Raw genomic sequence first — 22641 nt, forward strand, 5'->3', positions numbered from 1 at the left:
CTTTAAAGAATAAAATCCTGGAATTTTAATCCTGATTGTCTCCATGTGTCCAAAGGAAGGAAAGTAATGAACTAAAAAAAACGTTTTTCCTGACAAATCCAATCAGATTAAAAGACAATTTCAAATCTACTGGGCAAGCATTTTATTCACATCACTTTTATGTTTAAGAATAATTTGATCAGTTTGTTTTTTATCTAAGAAATTGGAAAAAAAATAATGTTACACCTTCATTACACAGATTTAGAGATATGAAGGTGTACATCTTTTGTTTCTTCTCTATTTAACATGATTCTAACACGAAGAAAGTTGTATTGGGTTCTTTTAGTATCTTTCCAAGTATATGCTAAGAACATAAACAAATTTTTGATCCATGACGCTTACAAATCTCACTGTATGTCTACCTCAAAAAACACCACATTTAACCACAGAATTTTAAAACCTATATATGCTGTAAAGCTCAAGGAAAGACACAGGCCAGTATGGAATTTATACTGAAGGCCAAAATATGTTTTATACCTATTTACATGACTGCTAAAGAGCAATTAATGAGCTTTCCCCCGTTAACTTTTTGTCTGTACTTATTCTAGTTATCATGTCATAAACTAAAACATGCTTACAGTAATGGACATTTACATTAACGTGCTTTAATTGTATCTCAAAATGCAGTTAATACTTCTGTGTTGGTTAAATCAAGACTAATATTTTCTAAACATAATTAGAATGCCATAATAAACGCTATCCCTCAGGAAAAGCTTCCATGGGAAGCATGATCATGAAGGGCAAGTTATTTTATTAGAGAAGTGTTTTATATAATAGTCCTTTCCAGATAATACATCTTCATACACTATTTCCTGTGCCATGCATTTACTGAGCTGGAAAATTTAACAAAGTAATTGTAGGTATGGTTATGGTTTGTGGTCTGATTTTACATTCTTACTATCTGACCTTAATTAATTATAGCCTGTCCACAGTCACTTCCATTCCTCAAGGACAAGCTCAAAAGTGAAAACCTGATAGTGTAAATACATTCTAGTACTAGAAAAACAGCAATCAATCCAGCCACACTAGAGTTACCTGCCTAAATCATTCCCCAGTGACAATTTTCTGAATAAATGTATCAGTGAATTTTTAGGTATACCACAACCATAACACACTAATATAATGTTCTTTTTATTATGCAGCCTATCACAACCTATTATATTAGTAATGAAAAATACCTGTCTCATTTATTTTTGTAAACTAATGTGTACAAGGATATGATTTTAATTAACTTGAGAAATAGAGACTTAAAAAGAGAGAAATAAAGAAGAGTATTATAAAGTTCACCTAATATTACAAAATACATACAGGTCTGATACACTCAATTTGTTCAAGCAAAAAGTGAATCACATTCAAATTAACTTGACATAGGTTCAGCTGTGTCTGAGCATACACATTCTTCTCAAGGCTTCAGGCAAGAATTCTTTACAGGAATTAGAGATATACACTAGACTACTGCAGAATTTTAGACTACCATTTGGCTTTACAGACCCATCCTAAGCAAAATTCAATCCTGTATTTATCCTATAAAGATATGAATTAAACATGATAGACTACTCCATACCCATTGACAGGATCAACAACAATTCCTCTAGGGTGGGACATGTCTCCCTCCAACAAAGTTTTCCGACTCTGAGCAGCCTTTTCCAGTCTGGCTACAGCAATTGTTTTCCTGTGGCCATCATTTGTCCAATAAAGATTATTTCCAATCCAGTCCACTGCTATGCCTTCTACATTATCGAGATCTGAGAGAGAAGGGAGGGGCAGTAATAAAATATTAATATTATACATTCATGTTCTAACACTATCCATTAATGTCAATAATGGACAATATCTTATACATATAGCTAAATTAGATTATTTTATTGAATTAATTATATTTGCTGAATTACAATACTGAAGTTTGCTGTGTCTGTCAGAATTAATTTTTGCTGAAGACAACCTACTGGCCATAAAATTTGTGTATTAGGCCATAAGCCCTGCATATGCTAACTGTAATCAGACTCAGACAAAACACTATTTAACAAAATCCTACTTAACTCTTAACTTTAACCCCAAATTGTTATATCACCCGAGTCAGGAGAAGCTTTGAGGATTAACTGTAGTATTCCATCTAAATTATCTTGTTTTTACACAAATAAAAAAATATCATTATTTAAAAAAAAAAAAAAAAAAACAAGCAAAATATACATTGTATATACATTGACCATGCAAAGGACAGAAGCAAGAACATTACGACAGTTTGAGTAATTCTCCACATCTACGTACAGGAGCATCATTAACACAGCAAACAATACACATGCAAACAGTGTGCCCCAGCAGCATCCCCACCTCTCAGCGCCCACAAAACACCTCTACATGTAACCAGCCCTTGACAATCCCATTAGTTTTGGGGCATGCTTTTCTTGCTCCATCTCAACTCAACCAATGCTTCAACACTGCCTGCCACCCCCACCCCACCACCGTGTGGCAGCTGGGGGTGTCCTTCTATTGCTGGGTCCCCAAGGTTTCTGGGTCTGGTTGTGAGCACCTCAGGGTTGTTCTGAGCCAAACACCAGCCACCAGCAAGAGGAGGCACATGAAAGAGGTCTGAGACAGGCCCAAGTGGTGGTACCCAGTGGTTACCTGACTGCCACCCACCCCAGGGTCTTCCCAAAGCTTTGCTCACTGTAGTAGTCTTCTGAGGTAAAACTGTAGGTGGAATCCCTCGTCCTCCTATATCACTCCTACATGATTTGGCACAGCTCAGCTTGATAGTCTGAGTTATCTTTACCACAACAAAATTGTGCAAGGCTAATGCCATACTCTAAAACTTTCAAATTTCATCACAAAAGATGCCTCCCCATAATACAATTAGTAAGCACTAATGGAAAGGCCGTACTTACTAAGTTTAATAATTTCAGCATAACTATGAGGGTTTTTTTGCAACATATCAGACCTGTTTTCCTTGGGACAAACTCTTCACCAATACTATTTTTTTTTAGATGACAAACACCTTTACTGACGCTCTAATAAATTATTCCATTCCCCACAAGAAACCAGTGAAATTCTTCATAACAGATGGGAATGTAAGGCACTTGTACCTAGTCACAATATACATAACTTATTTAACAGACTGCAAAAAACTTACTGCTTACTATAACCCATAGATAATATACAGGGTACCATCAAAAACACACCAAGATAAAATATGAGTTTTATCCCAAAAATGAAATATTGGGCTTTTTATAGACTTGGATGCAATAAAAGCATCTGTAAAAGGTGTCATTATAATCTCAATAGCATTGTAATATGACAAGTGACTTCACAGTCCTTTCATTGAACAATGTTTTTTAGAGTTATAATGTCACTATATCCCTATCAAGTTGCTTGTCTCAAACAAGTTAACAATGTGGGATTAGAAGTCTCTCTAGTGTGTGTAATCATTCTATCCCGAGCATATTGCCTATGTTAACTTTAACACTTGTGGAGATGTATGTAAATGGAGGTGTATGCATGTAAAGCTGCGATGTATTTCACACTTTTTTTTTCACAGTTTTTTTTTTTTTTTGTCTGATTTCTAAATTTAAACCTTGAACTGCAAAATACACTGTACCACTGCAGTGACCTGAACAGTAACAGGAATTAAAGATATGTAACACCTAAAGCTTCCTTATTTAGATGAGATTTTTATTTTATTTTTTAACATGGGAACTGAAGCTCAAATACAAATATAAGATTTTTAAAAACTCATATTTCTAAAGGCAACAATTTGCCATATTGGTTTTAAATGTATAAGAGATTATAAGCACAGTATGCAATTTCATACAGAATGGCCGAGCTCCATTAATATCAGTTAAATCATGTGCACTAATGTTGCCTAAAATACTACACATAACACAAGCATATACATTTTTTAAAATAGTTCTTCTGTATACCAACCAGCTAGATAGATAGATTCCAAAGATCTGTGTAGACTTACCATTACCTTGTTTAAACAAAAAGTTAGCCTTTGCCCATCCTTGCTAATATTTCCAAGTTTTCCATGATATAAATCATTAAGGCTTACAGTGACCTCAAATAACATCAGGGAGTCAAAGAAATGTTTTTTTTTAAAAGGAAGAATAAAAGAGGGAGAGTGTGTGTTTGTGGCGTTCCAACTGAACAATACTTAAGTCCCTTTAAAAAATTTCTGGTTCGTTCCATTTTTTAAATTTAAAAAATGTATTTAAAAAGCAAGTCTGAAACTTTTATTACAGCATTTTCTGTTGCTGATGAAAGTACACTTACTGCAGTTGTGCTGCCAACTCTGGGATAGGCCTTGCTGTGGGCTGTCAAACAGTTATCAATACTACACAGCAGTTTATTTTCCAAAGTGAAGAATAAGAAATCACAGCTGAAGCTGTATCGGAAATCAAACTCCAGCAGTGTTAGGTGCTCAGCGTTCTCAATTGCCAGTCAACAGCTTGTAGGATCAGGCTCTCATGTAGGCAAACTGTAATTATCTGAGTTACAGTGTTGTTTGAGCTAGCATATCTGTTCTTGCAAAACCTGATAGTCACAAAAAATAACAACTTCTCATCTGAGAAATGACACAGATAGAGCTCCTTAGCAGCATGCTGTACAGAGCGAATATTAAACCACCTCCTGACACACCTGATTTTCTCCAGTAGCCTTCCACCAAGGAATGATTTAATCTATCCCTGCTGAGCTCTTGAGAGCTGACAGAAATAAAAGCTGAGGTGGTATGGCTGGAGGCCATATTAATTTTTAAAATCATGATAAATACATTAACAAGTGTTCTTTAAACATTCCTTAAAGTTATGAAAATACATCAAGTTCTAACTAACAATGTAAGCTTCTGGAAAATGAGTGAGGAAAGAATGACACTGATTTTATTTATTTTTAAATATTAGGAACACTAACAATACATCATTAAGTAATGCACATCTCTTTTGGCAGTACTTTGGCATTTTGCTATGTTGTATTTATGAAGAGTAGAAATTACAGTTAAAAATTATTTAAAAGAATCTCATCAAGTTGTTGATCTGGTATACAATGTTTATTCATGTTTGCATGTTTGATTAGGCTAACCTCAACCTGTCTGACACCTTTCAGCAAGGATACTCTTTGGTATGACCGTGAATGTTTAAGTCTATATACTGTCCACTCTACCTTCACTCCACATTTGGATTAGCTTGTTGTAAAATGAAATGTCTGTTGTTTAGTTAAAGTTCAGCAGTAGAGATTCAGTGATGTATGTTACCCATTTCCATACACACAGTGAAGAATTACCAGATTGGCACCTCAGTGTTCATTATTTACTCAGACAGCCACCATTTATTATGTTATCACCAAGCTCCTCGTAGCTACTCCTGAAGGGATCTGCATGCAGACTTTGAGGTCTGTAGAGAGGAGAGACCTTATACCAAAAAAAGCACCAGAGCACTGCAAATGGGGGAGTTGTCTCTGAGGCAGCAGGATTAAAACATGGGTTATGAATCATGGGGAATGAAAATCCCTCCATTAATGCAAAAGTATTTTAGTAACTTTCACAGTCTCAAGCTTCAATTTACAAATAGAGACGTTAAGCTCTATGAAGAGCAAGATGGATATTCATGCTGCTTTTTTTTTTTTTCTTGAGTACTAGAAAATAATTACTGCAGAATGTATTTCAACTGAGGCAGTAACTACATCTTGCTGAAGCAGTCTTTCATGAAAAATGTCTGTTAAAGAAAAAGAAGGGTTGACAAACTAAAGGCTTAGTTAGTGAAATAGCATTTAATATGAAGAGATGTGCCTCTAGACCAGGGAGATTCTGCACAGTATGGTGAGAGAGGTGGAAACTAGAGAACTGCTGATAGTTTTTCTACTTGCTATAATATACAGTACAAGTATCTTAGTTCAGATTCTCAATAGTGTTTAGATTTTCCTGTTGCTTCCACAGATACAAGGAAAAATACATCAGGAAAGACAAAGAGAAATCACTTTTTTTTTTTTTTTCTTTTCCCCCTAATTAGTTTTCAAGTGATAGTACTACAGAAAGTCTTCCTCTGCCAATCTACTTGAATAAACTCCAGAAACCACATTGTGATACAGGTTGTAAGTAAGAAGTCTCACAATATTCATAAGGACATTGGATAGTTTAGTAAACAATTACAGGAATTACATTATGGATCCACTGTACCTACTGAAAGAATGCAGTGGAAATGTAGGAGTATAGGCTAAACAGAAAGAATTTGCAGCAGAGCAATTTAACCAAACTTAGCATTCCTGCAGTATAGAAAAATAAATAGGAAGTTCTAAAAAAATGTCTCCAACTCTGTTCAAGGTCTAGTTTGGGTCTGTTTTCAATAGGTGATTTAAACAAAGTTTTAAATTATCTGTAAAGGTCAGTTCAACTTCTCCTGAGTGAGATTCTCTGAATGTCACTATCAGTTAGCATTGCCTACCATCTTTGAGGATTGTTTCTCGCTCTGTGCCATCAATTTTCTGTCGTCCAATTAGGAAACTGGTAGTATCAGCAAAGTAAATGTAATTGGTTTCGGCATGGAAGTCCAGGGCACGAGGATTGACTAAGTTTTCTATAGGGATCATGTATTCATCAGATACTTTGGTATTCAGGTCCATTCCCCGTATTATTCCTGGGCGTCCCTTCCCATAAAAAAGAAACAATTCATTCTTTGGTCCTGCAAAAGAAAGATTACAAACATAAACAACTGATGCTGCCTAATCTTCTTTACAGTGCATAATGTCACTGTTTAATTAACCAGCACAATTAGTGGGGGAGCAGGAGCGTTATTCAATACCAAAAATTAAACTTTCATATATTCCAAAGGTATCTAAACTCAAGAAATCTACCTAATTACATTACCTTAATTAAAATACAAATTACTTCAGTGAGCTGCTTACATCTAATTATTTTTTCTATAAAAGTTCACACTGAAAAGAAATGCTAGATCACAGAATAACTTTGCATCTAATGTAAAATGCACATATATAGCACTGCAGACATTTAATTTTACAATTCATTAGGATCTATCAGGGTAATGTAGACCACGACTGAAGCAATCATTAGATCTAACAAGACTGTAAACTTCAGCAAATTCAAAACACCATTTTTTTTTCACCTGAAGTTTCTCAGAAGCAAACAAAAAGTTACAGTAAAATTCTTTCAGATGGGAAGGAATATAACAAATTGACATGCTGACTTCCTTCATACTGAGATACAAAACATGGATACTGATATTTCCTACTTCTTTTTTTTTTTTTTTTTTTTTTTACAATTTCATTAGGTAGGTTAATTTCGAATAACTGAAGTTTGTTAAGGAGATTTTCTTAAAGATACTTACAAAAATCCTTAATACTTCATACTATAAGTATAGCTCTTAAAGTTGTCTAAAACATATTCTTTTCCCAGTGCCTCTCAGTGTTTTTTTTTTTTGCTGGAATTGTTCATTCAAACAGGGAGAAGATTGACTGAGGTCAAATGCAGTTATCTACCACCATCCATCAAAGCATTTAGTTGCATGCCTTTCTTTTGAACTAAATCAATGTCATTTGAACAAGAAATCAGACAAAAATAGACTCATAGAATCACAAAATGGTTTGCGTTGGAAGGGAACTTAAAGACCACCTAGTTTCCTCCCTCCCCCTCCCCCCCATGGGCAGGGACACCTCCCACCAGACCAGGATGCCCAAAGCCCCATTCAGGCTGGCCTTCAACACCTCCAGGGATGGGGCAGCCACAGCTTCTCTGGGCAGCCTGGTCTAGGGCCTCACCACCCTCTGAATGAAGAATTTCTTCCTATAAAATATAAACGCATAGTTTATACTTTAAAAAAGAGTAAAACTGGGAACTTGTAATGATTTTTTGAAGTCTTTTAAACAGCATCCCTGATTTGTCACTTCTGTGAACTGTGAAACCATTTTAAGGAGTGAAAAGAGTAAATGAATCAAATGTCAAGTACATGTTGCAAAGCAGTTTTACCTGAAAACTGCCCATGTGACAGCCCATATTGTTATTGATTTCAAGTTAAACAACACATTAACTAAGACCTGAAATATTAGCATCTGGCAAACTGTTTGATTTCAGTAACATACTTTTGCATGACCTGCCATCGCTTCCCAAGATGAAGCCAGTCCTGCAGCGACAAGTCCGTGTTTTGTAGTTGCTGCTGAGCAGACAGATGTGCGAACATCCCCCTGGCATTCCATATGGGTCCGCCTCACATGCATGGCTTCTGACTACAATGAGCAAAAAACAGCACAATGGAAATCCAGTTATGGTAATATAACATTTCTATATGCATCAGCATGTAGAAAAATTTAGACAGGGAAAAAAGGGATTTTTTTTTTTTTTTTTTTTTTTTGGTCATGATAAGTCTTTCCTCACAATATAATTACAAAAGAAGGTGTTTTTTAAGGTGATACCCAAAGAGGACAAATGCATATATCCAAAGGACCACCTTGTGCCTATCAAGCCTACCATGCTGTATGGGATAACTTCTTTCTGAATGAGTTTCTATAGAGTTGTTTGCTGGGCAACACTATGCTGGGATATATGACTTTCTTTACCTTTATTTGTTTGACTGATTCTTTTTGTTTGTTTGTTTGTTTTATTTTGTTTGAGAGCAGAGTGAATCTCATGCCAAATACCCCATTCCAGTTCACTATTCATTCAATAACATTAGACAGCAAATTTCTGGGGGAGATACCTGTGCAGAAACTAAAGAACAAATTAAGTCTTGTAGCATTTTCCCCATATTTGGGACAGAAATCCAACTAAAGCACAGCTCTAAATTAGCAGATAAATACATAAAATACACTTTTAAAAATTATTTAAGGTAAATAATATCAGAAAACAAAACAAAAACTATAATTCTATTTTGCATTTACTACACTGAAGAGGACAACAGTATTTTAGCTCAAAAACTGCTTTTCTTATCTTTCTCCTTACCCTCAAGCTTCTTAGTTGTTTTATTTATTTATTTTAAAAAAGTAGTCCAGTGGTTTAAGATCAATATTGTTAAAGGTATACAGAAACTCTACCAAGTTCAGACAGCCTTTACAGCAAATCTTGACAAGCAACAAACATGTCCATTCAAAACAAAAGGAGCTGCAGAGTGAACAAAGGGCAAGAGGAACAGATTAATTGCAGGATGTAATAAAAGATTACACTGTGCTCATGTCTCTCCTATACTATACTCAACCTCTCTGACTCCCTCAGGGGTAAAAGAGGGAGGCCTATAGCAAGAAGAGAGTCTCTGCGGCCTCCTTCAGACGCTGACATCTGCAAATCAATGCATTCAGATATAGAGTAAAAATTAGTTCACCCAATCAGTTATAGTTTGCTATCACTTCAGAAACATCTCTAAAAGCAGTCAGGCTGTTTAATAACATTGATGTTAATCACTAGAATTGGTGTGTTAGCTTTTACATCCCAACAGTCACAACAAGTATTCTAGTATTTACTGCTATCAGTCATATATTTAAAAAAAAAAAAAAAAAGCTCATAAACTATTACTGTTAACATTGTTAACATTTTGGATCTTATTAACTTTGTGCAAAGTGCCCACAAATCATACTGATGTTCTGATATGCAATCAGACCTATGATTCAAGTCATACGGACCTCAGAATTTGCTATTTGACCAAAAATTCTGAGATTTTAAAAGTTTTTCATTATAGACTAAAATGGGGTTTTCTTTGACAAAAGTCAAAGATTGCATTTATCAAAGTGAAGGAAAACTTAACAACAATTTCCTGTCTCACCAATGACTCTGCTGACAGGCTGGGAGGGCTACCTGACTACATCTCCATTCTTTTTGGCAAGGAATTTTGACTCTCTCAGGGGGTATAGCCTGTGCAGAAAGCAGGTCCAGAGAAACGAGGAATCTCCAACGTCAGATACCCAACCAGGTGTGAAGTATTGGACACAACAATTTTGAGTGTTAAATTCTGAAAGGCTGAGTGTGTGGATCCAGAGCATTTGCAAACCAGGGCTCTTAGGCCGTTCTCCAAGCTGAATGTTCAGGAACCAGTAGTGATAGGAGGTCAGGGAAGGGTTAAAACTGGCAGTGAAGAAGACAGAAGACTAGGAAGATGAAGAAGTCACAGAGAGTTCTGCTGTAGTGTCGGATTTTCACTGCACCTTGTGAGACATATTTATGGAAGAATAGTCTTCAACACACATTCACCTATTAACTCAGTTTACATTTCCTAGAAAGAGGAATTTTTATCTCACCTGCTGTTTGAGTTCTTTTCTGGTACACACGAATCCCTTTAGCATTGTCAAGTCTTGTAAGAGACTGAACATCAGTGCCATTATATCTGTTTATCTGTAAAATGCTGAAGTTATCTGAATTAACTGCATATAAATAGTTTTCAAATACTGCCAAACCACAAAGATGCCTAACCTGGAAAAGAGAGAGAGGAAAAAAAATCATTATTTTGGCTGAATATTGTAGGTATAGCTATGTTTTATGAACATTAAATAATAATGTGAAATGCACATGGCAAACTGCACAAAATAGTTTCTCAGTATGTTGATAAAATTAGTAAAAAATACACGGAAACTACACTACAAATGTAGTTCACACTCTTTTAATCGACAGTTTATAGTGACTAAAGTTTAATATAAGAAAGGAAGAAAAATAAGAATATTTAGCAACCTGTATTCATTTAGCCTTTGAATTTCCTTGGTTCTCTGTCTTTTAAATTAAAAACACCTGCATACTGTGTTAAGCACAACAGTTTATATTAGTATTAACTAATATTAATTATTAATACCTAATATTAACTAATATTATTAACAACAATTCTCTAGCATTAACTAATAAATCTAGTAAATACAGATATTTAAAAGAGTTTATGAGTTGAATTAATGAATTTTTTCATTGTGATATAATCAAATACAGGTAAATAGTGCAGAATAGTCTATCTGAACTTTCTTTCTTTTTTTTTTTTTAAGTAAATAAATAAAGACACAGTTTCCCAAGCTATACCTGTGATTCTTTTGTTTGATAGACTTGAATATGTTTTTTTGTCACACTCTACTGCTTGTTTCTCAAAAAACAAATTCTAAAATTTTATTCATCTCTGATGCGCATGGGCACACTGATTAAAAATTACCTAAATTTAGTCAATTAGCCAGTAACAGCTCAGATGTGATGTGTTCAATAATCTAGAGGTTATGCTTGATCTCTAGATTTGGAATATTTAAAATATCTCACTGAGCAATATTGAAAGCAAGAGTCGGCTGGCAGATGTTCACAAGCTGAATATCTTACTAGTGTAATCAATAAATTATTCACCACAAAGTATTTACTCAGCTGATTTACTCCCAAATTCAGACATACCTCACAAAAGAAAAACAAAAACAATCCAAAACCTGTTGTGCATCAAATATCATCAGTGCATCAGTCCTTCCTGGAAATTACCCCCAGCTGACCAAATCTTGCCATTGTATTCTGCTTTTAGCCATTTAAAAGAAAACAACTGAAATCAATTGAAGTATTTCATTAAGACCCAATAGAAATACAATCCAATTAGAGTAAGACCAGAGATAAAAAAGAAAACAGACTTGAAAATAATGATGAATCTGTACCAAATTGTTGAATTCTCCTCTGCATTATAATCCTCTTTCTTTCCTATTACCATTTGCACACAATTTAAAGCTTTATTATTTGACTCCCATGAGAGCTTTATATTTACAATATTAACAATGTGACTCTTTACAATGCACGTTATAATGCCTTAATTAATTTTTATTTAATTTATTCGTTTCGGCGGTTTTTACTTCTCATAAAGATTTTCAGCTATCTTATGCATGACTGGAAATGCTTGCTATAAAGAACAATCCTTTGAAAGCCGTCCAGGCTATCAATCAGAAAGGCTGTATCATTTGGAAAGCATGCCTTTTGATATGCTTGTACTTATGAAATAAAGTTTAATCCCTTAAATTTCTTTAGAATACTTTGCTGATTATGCCAATTATTTGAGTTTTGGTAAACAGTATGTACCTAGAAGCAAATAAAGAATTACAGCAGAATAGGTAAATAGGTATCTGCATGTATTTTTGCACATCCTGTTTAACCTTAGGCAGAAGCAGATGTGCCCACACCAGCTCGAAGGATCTAAGTAGCAATCAGCCAATTGCTTGGTCTTTGCTAATTTTCCCTCAGTTTCCATGAGCCTTGCAACTGTGTGGAATTGCTACCTACTACTCCATTCTCCACCCTGAAGCAACACTACTGGATTGATATATTCCTGTTCAAAACTCATACGGTCTTAGCATTTGTATTTATGACTCTGAACATCTGGATCAACTGGGAAAAACACCATTGCCATCAACAAAATATGATTTAAGGGCATCCAGATTGGTCTGAAAAGATGAATATCTTTTGCTATTCTCCTGTTTCTTGAATATTCTTCTGCCTCTTAGTCTCCCCTTCCTGAACTGGCCATGATAACTTCCTGACGTTAATAATTCCCTAGTATATTTCCATTGTCTCATATTTTTTCTCCTGAAGTCTTTTACAATGAGGACTGACTTGCATGGTGCATTGTTAATGAAGCACTGAATGGAAGTTTGTTTATAGGTTGCAAAATATGCTAAAAACAAAAACCTGTAGAAAACAAAACATGTAGGTGGTTCTTTTAATGTCTAATGCATATGAAGCAAAAAGATAAAAAAATCTCAAATTACTGTTAGCATTATGCATGTTCATTTATTGGTATAATTTTCTTACATTTTCAAATAAATACCTACTTGTCTGCCTTTAATTACTGTATGTCTCTTTCTCCCTTCATAGTCTACAACTTCCACATTATCCAGATAGATGTCAACCCAGTACACATATTTATTGATGAGGTCTAGTGCAAGAGCAGTTGGCTGTTCAATTTTAGAGTCTACTATCCATGTCCTGTTCATTCCATCCATGTCACATCTCTCAACCTTGGCAACGTTCCCATAGTCTGTAAAGAAAAGCTTTCTGCAGAAAGAAAATAAAATGTTGTAAGTTTCAAAGGGTGTGAGCATTGTGCAAAGCTCCTGGTGACACTGTGCAAAATAAATTTTCATTCTTTGTTGTTAAAGGGTCTGTACCTAATCTACATTGACAATCAGTGATTAACAAAAAATTCAACACATCCTCTAGCAAATTCACAATTACATGACATTTTCTTAAAGCAGAAGGTACAGAAGTTCTAAATGCATTTCCTTACACCACAGGTACACCCCTCACGTAGTACTCAATTTGTTTTTAAATGGTCAGTATACATATGTACAGAGACTATATTAGTACGTTAAATATATCTATATATCCACTATTTATTAAAAATATGGTAAGATAGTTATAAGTACCAGAGAGTGGCAAAACCATGAAGCACTTGGATGGTTTGTAGAACAATTTGTTACATACAAGGTATTACAAATACAGTGATCCACACCATCAGGCTTTTGAAAATATGTTTCTAAAGATGCATTAGGCTGTAGTGCATTTATATCACCTTGGAATATTCAGGACAGGACTACCAACTATAAAAAAAATTTTAAAGTATTTCCACAAATCCAATCAGCCATTCCATTAAGAGTAATAGGAAACTATCTAAGATGTAAAAATTCCTAGTGAAGATTCTCAACCCAATCCTTCATTAGAATTCAGTAGATTTAGTACACACAAATCAATCCTGATTAACCTGACAATATTTTAACTAGATTAACTATTTGTGAGATTAAATTGCACTTATAGGCTAGTGTCCTGGTCGGGGTCTGCTATAGACCGCCGAACCAGGATGAGGAGACGGATGAGGAATTCTACAGGCAGCTGACAGAGGTTGCTAAATCATCAGCTCTTGTACTCGTGGGGGACTTCAACTTCCCTGACATATCCTGGAAGCACAACACAGCCCTGAGAAAGCAGTCTAGGAGGTTTCTGGAGAGCGTGGAAGATAGCTTCCTGACGCAGCTGGTTAGTGAACCTACCAGGGGTGGTGCCCCGCTAGACCTTCTCTTCACAAACAGAGAAGGACTGGTGGAGGACGTGATTGTCGGGAGCTGTCTTGGGCAGAGTGACCACGCAATGGTGGAGTTCACTATTCTTGGCGAGGCCAGGAAGGGGACCAGTAAAACCGCTGTATTGGACTTTCGAAGGGCTGACTTTGAGCTGCTCAGGACACTGGTTGGTGGAGTCCCTTGGGAGGTGGTTCTGAAGGGCAGAGGGGTCCAGGAAGGCTGGGCGCTCTTCAAGAGGGAAGTCTTAATGGCGCAGGAACGGTCTGTCCCCACGTGCCCAAAGACGAGCTGGCGGGGAAGAAGACCGGCCTGGCTCAACAGAGAATTGTGGCTTGATCTTAGGAGGAAAAAGAGGGTTTATAAGCTTTGGAAAAGTGGGCAGGCCACTAAGGAGGACTTTAAAGAAGTAGCGAGGCTGTGCAGGGACAAAATTAGGAAGGCCAAAGCTCATCTGGAGCTCAATCTGGCTACTGCCGTTAAAGATAACAAAAAACGTTTCTATAAATACATCAACACAAAAAGGAGGACTAAGGAGAATCTCCATCCTTTACTGGATGCGGGGGGAAACTTAGTTACAAGAGATGAGGAAAAGGCGGAGGTGCTCAATGCCTTCTTTGCCTCAGTCTTTAGCGGCAATACCGGATGTTCTCTGGATACTCAGTACCCTGAGCTGGTGGAAGGCGATGGGGAGCAGGATGTGGCCCTCATTATCCATGAAGAACTGTTTGGTGACCTGCTACGGCACTTAGATGTGCACAAGTCGATGGGGCCGGATGGGATCCACCCAAGGGTACTGAGGGAACTGGCAGAGGAGCTGGCCAAGCCACTTTCCATCATTTATCAACAGTCCTGGCTATCAGGGGAGGTTCCAATCGACTGGCGGCTAGCAAACGTGACGCCCATCTACAAGAAGGGCCGGAGGACAGACCCGGGAAACTACAGGCCTGTCAGTTTGACCTCAGTGCCAGGAAAGCTCATGGAGCAGATCCTCCTGAGAGTCATCATGCAGCAATTGCAGGGGAAGCAGGCGATCAGGCCCAGTCAGCATGGCTTTATGAAAGGCAGGTCATGCCTGACGAACCTGATCTCCTTCTATGACAGAGTGACGCGCTGGGTGGATGAGGGAAAGGCTGTGGATGTGGTCTACCTTGACTTCAGCAAGGCTTTTGACACCGTCTCCCACAGCATTCTCCTCAAGAAACTGGCTGCTCTTGGCTTGGACTGGCGCACGCTTCGCTGGGTTAGAAACTGGCTGGATAGCCGGGCCCAAAGAGTCGTGGTGAATGGAGCCAAGTCCAGTTGGAGGCCAGTCACTAGTGGCATCCCCCAGGGCTCGGTGCTGGGGCCGGTCCTCTTTAATATCTTCATTGATGATCTGGACGAGGGCATCGAGTGCACCCTCAGTAAGTTCGCAGATGACACCAAGTTAGGTGCGTGTGTCGATCTGCTTGAGGGTAGGAAAGCTCTGCAGGAGGATCTGGATAGGCTGCACCGATGGGCTGAGGTCAACTGCATGAAGTTCAACAAGGCCAAGTGCCGGGTCCTGCACCTGGGGCACAATAACCCCAAGCAGAGCTACAGACTGGGAGAGGAATGGTTGGAGAGCTGCCAGGCAGAGAAGGACCTGGGAGTGATGGTGGATAGTCAGCTGAATATGAGCCAGCAGTGTGCTCAGGTGGCCAAGAAGGCCAACAGCATCCTGGCTTGTATCAGGAACAGCGTGACCAGCAGGGCTAGGGAGGTGATCGTCCCCCTGTACTCAGCTCTGGTGAGGCCGCACCTCGAGTACTGTGTTCAGTTTTGGGCCCCTCGCTACAAGAAGGACATCGAGGTGCTTGAGCGGGTGCAGAGAAGGGCGACGAAGCTGGTGAGGGGCCTGGAGAACAAGTCCTACGAGGAGCGGCTGAGGGAGCTGGGCTTGTTCAGCCTGGAGAAGAGGAGGCTCAGGGGTGACCTTATCGCTCTTTTTAGGTACCTCAAGGGAGGCTGTAGCGAGGTGGGGGTTGGCCTGTTCTCCCACGTGCCTGGTGACAGGACGAGGGGGAATGGGCTTAAGTTGAGCCAGGGGAGTTTTAGGTTAGATGTTAGGAAGAACTTCTTCACTGAAAGGGTTGTTAGACATTGGAACAGGCTGCCCAGGGAAGTGGTGGAGTCACCATCCCTGGAAGTCTTCAAAAGACGTTTAGATGTAGAGCTTAGGGATATGGTTTAGTGGAGGGCTGTTAGCATTAGGTTGGAGGTTGGACTCGATGACCTTGAGGTCTCTTCCAACCTAGAAATTCTGTGATTCTGTGATTATTATCAAAGACCGCCTTGTCATGATTTTAACATGTTATAAAGAATAATATGATTCCAGAGGGAATGTTACTTAAACTACCTGGAGAATCAGGATTTCATTTGCAAATGAAGTGAATTATCTCCTAGTTATTACCATTTCTGGTAATAACACTGCATCAACACTATATAAGGCGTGTTTATGTTGAAAAGCAGTAATTTATAGCCTTGTAACATCTCATAGAAATTCAGCATTGTAGTATGTTTTAAGCTAGAAAGAATACATGGTTGCTGAATAGCTAAATGAGACCCATGTCATTTATTATTAATATCTTCAAATAAATAAGAATACAATTTAAATGTAGTTAAAGAGTGTTTCATTGGAAAAATACACAAATTAGAACATCAGTAAAAATATTGAAGGCATAAGAATTATCTGTAAGTACAGCAGTTGTCAAACGTTAAAATGAATTGATCACAGAATCATAAAGTAGGACTTGAGGAGAATTTGAAAGGTCAAGTAGTCCATCACCAGGCCATAAGGCAGAGTAAACTTTACCTATAACATTCTTGAGGGATAACTCCATTCCTGACTGGGAATCTGATTAATCAAAATAGTTTTGAATTCCTGTCTCGTCCTTTGTTGTAATTTTGTATCCCAGCTGTACTTTAAGAGCATTTTAAAAAGCACACATTTAACATTCTGGCCCATATAATCAAAATGTGCACGCTACAGATGATATGCAAAGTAAAAAAATATGTCTGCAAAGCAAATATTTCATTTGGAATGAAAACAACCAAAAAACAAACAAACAAACAAAAAAAATATGTGACTATCTGTGTGTATATGTATTTAATCAGCAATAACAAAATCAATACCTATTACATTTAAAATAAGTTGTTAAAGCATTACATGTACTCTAGTTGACAATCTTTACTTTTGGGGATCAGATGTGGATTATTTAATGGAACTTTATATCTCAAGATTCAATTATTCAAATCAAAGCTCATTTTGCAATCACAGAACCAAACTGTGTTGTTGCTGAGATCAAACACACATACATCTGTATGCATTTCTGCATATATATACACATATGTGTATACATATGCATATATATATACACACCTACATGTATATCTCTGTTGGTGTATATATAGATCCTTTTATATATACGTACATACGCAGAGCAGCTACAAAGACCTGAAGCTTGACTTCAAGCTGACTCTTCACTTGATTGCTTAGTGCACAGTATTCTTGCACAAGATTAATGTTTCTGTGTGATGTCAGAAAAAAAACTAATTCACAAGTTAGAAATGATAATTCTTTGCCTTTTGCAGCTATTTCTCTCTGGGCCATTTACAACTGATCTCTTTTTAGTTCAGAAAAAAACTGTATGTCAAAAAAAATAGATACAGTAAAGAGAATCTAATTTAAGTTGCTTGTCCACCTTTCAGGGATGGTGAGGTCATTTCTTAATTTTCTAAATACCTGGTTTACATTAACACCATTTGTGCTAAGGGAGCTATCATGACTTAATGTGTAAATAAGATACTTTTTATTTTAAAAATAAGGACTCTTCTCCTGAAGACTGACAGTAATAAAACTTTATCTTTTAATGTAGAGGCAAAAGATAGAACAAGAAAATAATTGCCTAACTGCTGTTGTATGATCAAAGCATACTGAAAATTAAATTAAGGAAATTAGATACTTTACCATGTAATCTTGAAATACAATTCTGTATTTTAATACTAGTAAAGATTTTTAGAATGAGGTTTAAATCAGAATTGCATTTCTAATACATGAAGCTGACCCACAACTACACTGTCTTTCCTTTCCTTGGGAGTTCTCAAAAATATGTTGTAGTGGTATTTATTGCAACTTAGACTAATTCTCCTGCTCACAAATGATGCTGGAGTTGCTTATCCATTTTCAGCAGAGGATGGTGAAATCTTTCATCAAGTCACAGAGCAATTTCAGAATGAATACCATTTGCATTTGCCTGTACAACCCAAGCACTACGCATTAGTACTGACCTTGAGGGACCAGCTCTAACAGGGACAGGGAGACCTGTGTTCACTACAGCCCTTATAACCTGAGACTACCAATGAGGATGCTGTCTGGGGCAGCTACAAAATAGTAAAAATGATGGCAGTAAACTGATTTTTTTAAGGCATTTCATTCTTTGAGAGTTCCAGACATCTTCACGCACAGAATTTCTAAATAATCTCCCAGCTCCTTGAAACTGTCCAAGATGCATATTCTGCTCATTGGTAATTAAGACTAAGAGGGGTCATATTCTTCATCAAGTCCAGGTGCTTTGCAGGAATCAAATATTACTCCTTTTTCAAACTTCTCAAACTCATTAAAGTATTTTGCTGTTTTGTCCCAATGATTCTTTCAGAATTCTCTTCCAGAATGGTTTGTTCTAACAGGTATGAATCTACATCTAATTATTTAATGACAATTTCTTCAAGACTAAATTATAATCTAATGATTTTTGCAGCACACATATTTGGCTTAAACAGTTCTTTTCACCTGTCTTTCCCTCTGGATGTATTTCTCTATGGCAATCAAATTCTTCCACTGTCTACTGAGCAGCTAGAGCTAAGCAAACAAAGTCAATCTGTCTCATCTCATAAGGCAGGCTTTTTATGTTGCCCTTCTCTGCAGTTATTACAATTTTAGGTCATGTTATTGACCAGTGCATGGTCAGCACTGGATACAGTGTTCCAGAGAGGAGCTTGCTGGTGTCTATACAAAGGCACCGTAACTTCCCTGCATCTGCTGGAGATTCATCCATCACTGCATGGCATTTGCTATTTTCACAGCTCTATTACACTGCTGATTTACAGTCATCCTATCACCAGCTATTACATGCATCCTCCTCCCTCTGCTGATTTCCCAGTTTTCAGATGACTTTCTTCAGGCTATGAAGTGTAACCCGTTCCATAACTGAACAGCTAAGTCTTAAAAACTTATGGTTGGAGTTTTTCCAATAAGAGTGATTTCAGCTAGGAAAACACAGGGATTACTTCCCCACCATCTGAACAACAAAATCTCTGTAACATTTCAAAATATCTTCAAATGACAAACCCATCGACTGCAAACAACAGTAAAGTCATGTTACCAAATAAAAACAAATTCTAAAGAACGCCATCAGCAGACAACAGTAACAGTGGGTTTCCCAGTCCCTGTTCTTATACCTGTGGTAACAGATTCATCTTCCCTTCCCTTCCCTTCCCTTCCCTTCCCTTCCCTTCCCTTCCCTTCCCTTCCCTTCCCTTCCCTTCCCTTCCCTTCCCTTCCCTTCCCTTCCCTTCCCTTCCCTTCCCTTCCCTTCCCTTCCCTTCCCTTCCCTTCCCTTCCCTTCCCTTCCCTTCCCTTCCCTTCCCTCTTCCCTTCCCTTCCCTTCCCTTCCCTTCCCTTCCCTTCCCTTCCCTTCCCTTCCCTTCCCTTCCCTTCCCTTCCCTTCCCTTCCCTTCCCTCTTCCCTTCCCTTCCCTTCCCTTCCCTTCCCTTCCCTTCCCTTCCCTTCCCTTCCCTTCCCTTCCCTTCCCTTCCCTTCCCTTCCCTTCCCTTCCCTTCCCTTCCCTTCCCTTCCCTTCCCTTCCCTTCCCTTCCCTTCCCTTCCCTTCCCTTCCCTTCCCTTCCCTTCCTTTCCCTTCCCTTCCCTTCCCTTCCCTTCTTATCACCCCCTCCCCCAACTAGTAAGATGGGTCTTAAGAGGCCTGCTGCTCTTTTCTGACAGAAGACATCTGTCCTGAATAGGAATTTCCTTTCAGACCCAGACAGTTACTTTCTTCAGCTGTAAAACATGATATGCCTCCCTTATCGCTGTTGTTTATTTCCCCCAACTTCTTTTTTGTCACTTACTTCTCTTTTCCAAGCTTTCAATCACAGCATTCATGATCTGCCTATCTCATTAGCCTTGAAAGAAATATGTGCCCATCATAAAGCTACATTTGGCCATTTGAATGACAGAAATCTTAACTTCTTATGCACCTAAGAAGCCATATAATGGATAGCACAATCAGACAATTTTCAGGGGACACAATCTCACAATTCTGCAACTCTCTGGCAAAGAAAAATAAAAAATGCATGGAACAATACATGGTATGATGAAACAATTTGCAAGTTTTTTTCCTGACACATACAACTGTGCTTCACGGTTGAGTTTATTTGTGTCATTATTATTTTTCATTCTTTATTACCCTCCTCAATCTCTCATTCCTCTTTGTAATAGGAAAGAGGTACACTCGTAACCATGTCCAGAAGCTTATGTATTCAGCTGCCAGGTCCCAGACTTTAAATTGTTCCCTGGACAACATGCAAGCCAGCCTATTTGTAGTTCTTATAGATCCTCTAACTCCCAAGTTGGCTCTTAAACCTCAGGTGTTCCTTCAATGCATCTCTGGAACTGGAATGTGTTATCATACAGTAACCTAAATCCCCCATGACAACAAGCAAAGGACAGTTTCAGGAATGCTCAAGCAAGACAAACAAATGTAGAAAATAAACTATCACATATCTGATTGCACATTGTGATTTAAGACCAAATGAATGAGTGGGCTGGGTAGCAAAACAGTCCCAGCCTATCCTCAGGCCAGGGCTGGAGGAGACCTGGGTGCCTCAGACTCTCTCGTGGGGTACCTCGGTCTCTCCCTGTCCTCTCACCTGTGTCACTCCAGATGCCCTAAGTTTTAGGAGTCATTAGAGAAAGCCCAGATCTCAAATGACCCCTTCAAACTCTCACAGTGCCTGACTGACTGGACCAGCACCGGCACTTTGCTTGTCTCAAAGAAATCCACACCTCCACAACTTTCCCAGTAACTGATATGCTATTTTCACTCAAGGTTTTTCCTCTGCTTCCACATCCTATAGGGTTACCTAAAGCTCACGTTTACACTGTTGTCAGTGAGGCCCAACCCATGGAAAATGCCACACAGCAGTCAAATGACAGTGAAAATACCACTTTCTGCCTCCACATCTTCTCTCTTCCTCTGGTTTTCTGTTACCTAAGATAAGGGTTTGTTAGCATAAGCACTACGTGGTAGGAAAAAAAATAAGGCTTACAAATGTACTGACATTTAAAAGATAGCACATTCTACTTAAGCTGAAGAACCAGAAAAGTTGTTCTTCTGAAGTACTTACAGGTTCACTAGCTTAGTTTCAAAAAGATGGAAACTGCTGGGGTAGATTTTGAAGGAAGAATGAGAAATCATAGAATCATAGAATCATAGAATATCCTGAGCTGGAAGGGACCCTTAAGGATCATCAAGTCCAACTCTTGACACCGCACAGGTCTACCCAAAAGTTCAGACCATGTGACTAAGTGCACAGTCCAATCTCTTCTTAAATTCAGACAGGCTCGGTGCAGTGACCACTTCCCTGGGGAGCCTGTTCCAGTGTGCAACCACCCTCTCTGTGAAGAACCCCCTCCTGACGTCCAGCCTAAATTTCCCCTGCCTCAGCTTAACCCCGTTCCCGCGGGTCCTGTCACTAGTGTTAATGGAGAAAAGGTCTCCTGCCTCTCGACACCCCCTTACGAGGAAGTTGTAGACTGTGATGAGGTCTCCCCTCAGCCTCCTCTTCTCCAGGCTGAACAGGCCCAGTGACCTCAGCCGTTCCTCGTACGTCTTCCCCTCCAGGCCTTTCACCATCTTCGTAGCCCTCCTCTGGACACTTTCCAACAGTTTCATGTCCTTTTTATACTGTGGTGCCCAGAACTGCACACAGTACTCGAGGTGAGGCCGCACCAGCGCAGAGTAGAGCGGGACAATCACCTCCCTTGACCTACTAGTGATGCCGTGCTTGATGCACCCCAGGACACGATTGGCCCTCCTGGCTGCCAGGGCACACTGCTGGCTCATATTCAACTTGCTGTCTACCACGACCCCCAGATCCCTCTCTTCTAGGCTGCTCTCCAGCGTCTCATCACTGGATGAAAGAGCAAGAAAGAGCTTGGTGGTTCATGGGGCAGAGTCAAATGCAATGAAGTTTCAGCAGGTGTAAATTAATATAATGTATACAGAGAGAAGGCCGCTTTCTTAGACAAAGTTACTGCCGTGGACCAGATCTATTCAGATTAAAGGAAAAGATTTGCAGTATATCTCAATAGGAGTTGAAAGGGGGGTATTTAATTTCCAGAAATTACACCAAAAGGATCATTATCAAGACAGAAAGCTTCTAAGATACTCTGTTAATCTTGGGAGAAGTCTTGTTTAATGAAAAAAAAAACTAACTGTATGCTTTGGAATGTACGAGTGGCGCCAAGTTATCGGCTTTTTTTCTCACTTTGAGGAGGGATTACAGCATGGGAAAAACTCTGAATTA

The 22641-nt window shown here is 38.5% G+C and overlaps 1 protein-coding gene across 1 annotated transcript in view; it reads right to left on the minus strand.

Moving 5' to 3' along the window:
* LRP1B (LDL receptor related protein 1B) overlaps window positions 1-22641 on the minus strand; it is a gene marked incomplete at both ends in the record, with an annotated part of 669864 nt that overhangs the window by 239118 nt on the left and 408105 nt on the right. Inside the window, 5 exons of the mRNA XM_084288908.1 lie at window positions 1604-1784; window positions 6471-6707; window positions 8122-8265; window positions 10264-10435; window positions 12790-13012. Of these exons, the coding sequence (XP_084145034.1) occupies window positions 1604-1784; window positions 6471-6707; window positions 8122-8265; window positions 10264-10435; window positions 12790-13012 (957 nt within the window). The remainder of the gene's footprint in view (window positions 1-1603; window positions 1785-6470; window positions 6708-8121; window positions 8266-10263; window positions 10436-12789; window positions 13013-22641) is intronic.

The sequence above is a fragment of the Netta rufina genome (assembly GCF_964035555.1).
Source record: "Netta rufina genome assembly, chromosome: 6".
Lineage (NCBI taxonomy): Eukaryota > Metazoa > Chordata > Aves > Anseriformes > Anatidae > Netta > Netta rufina.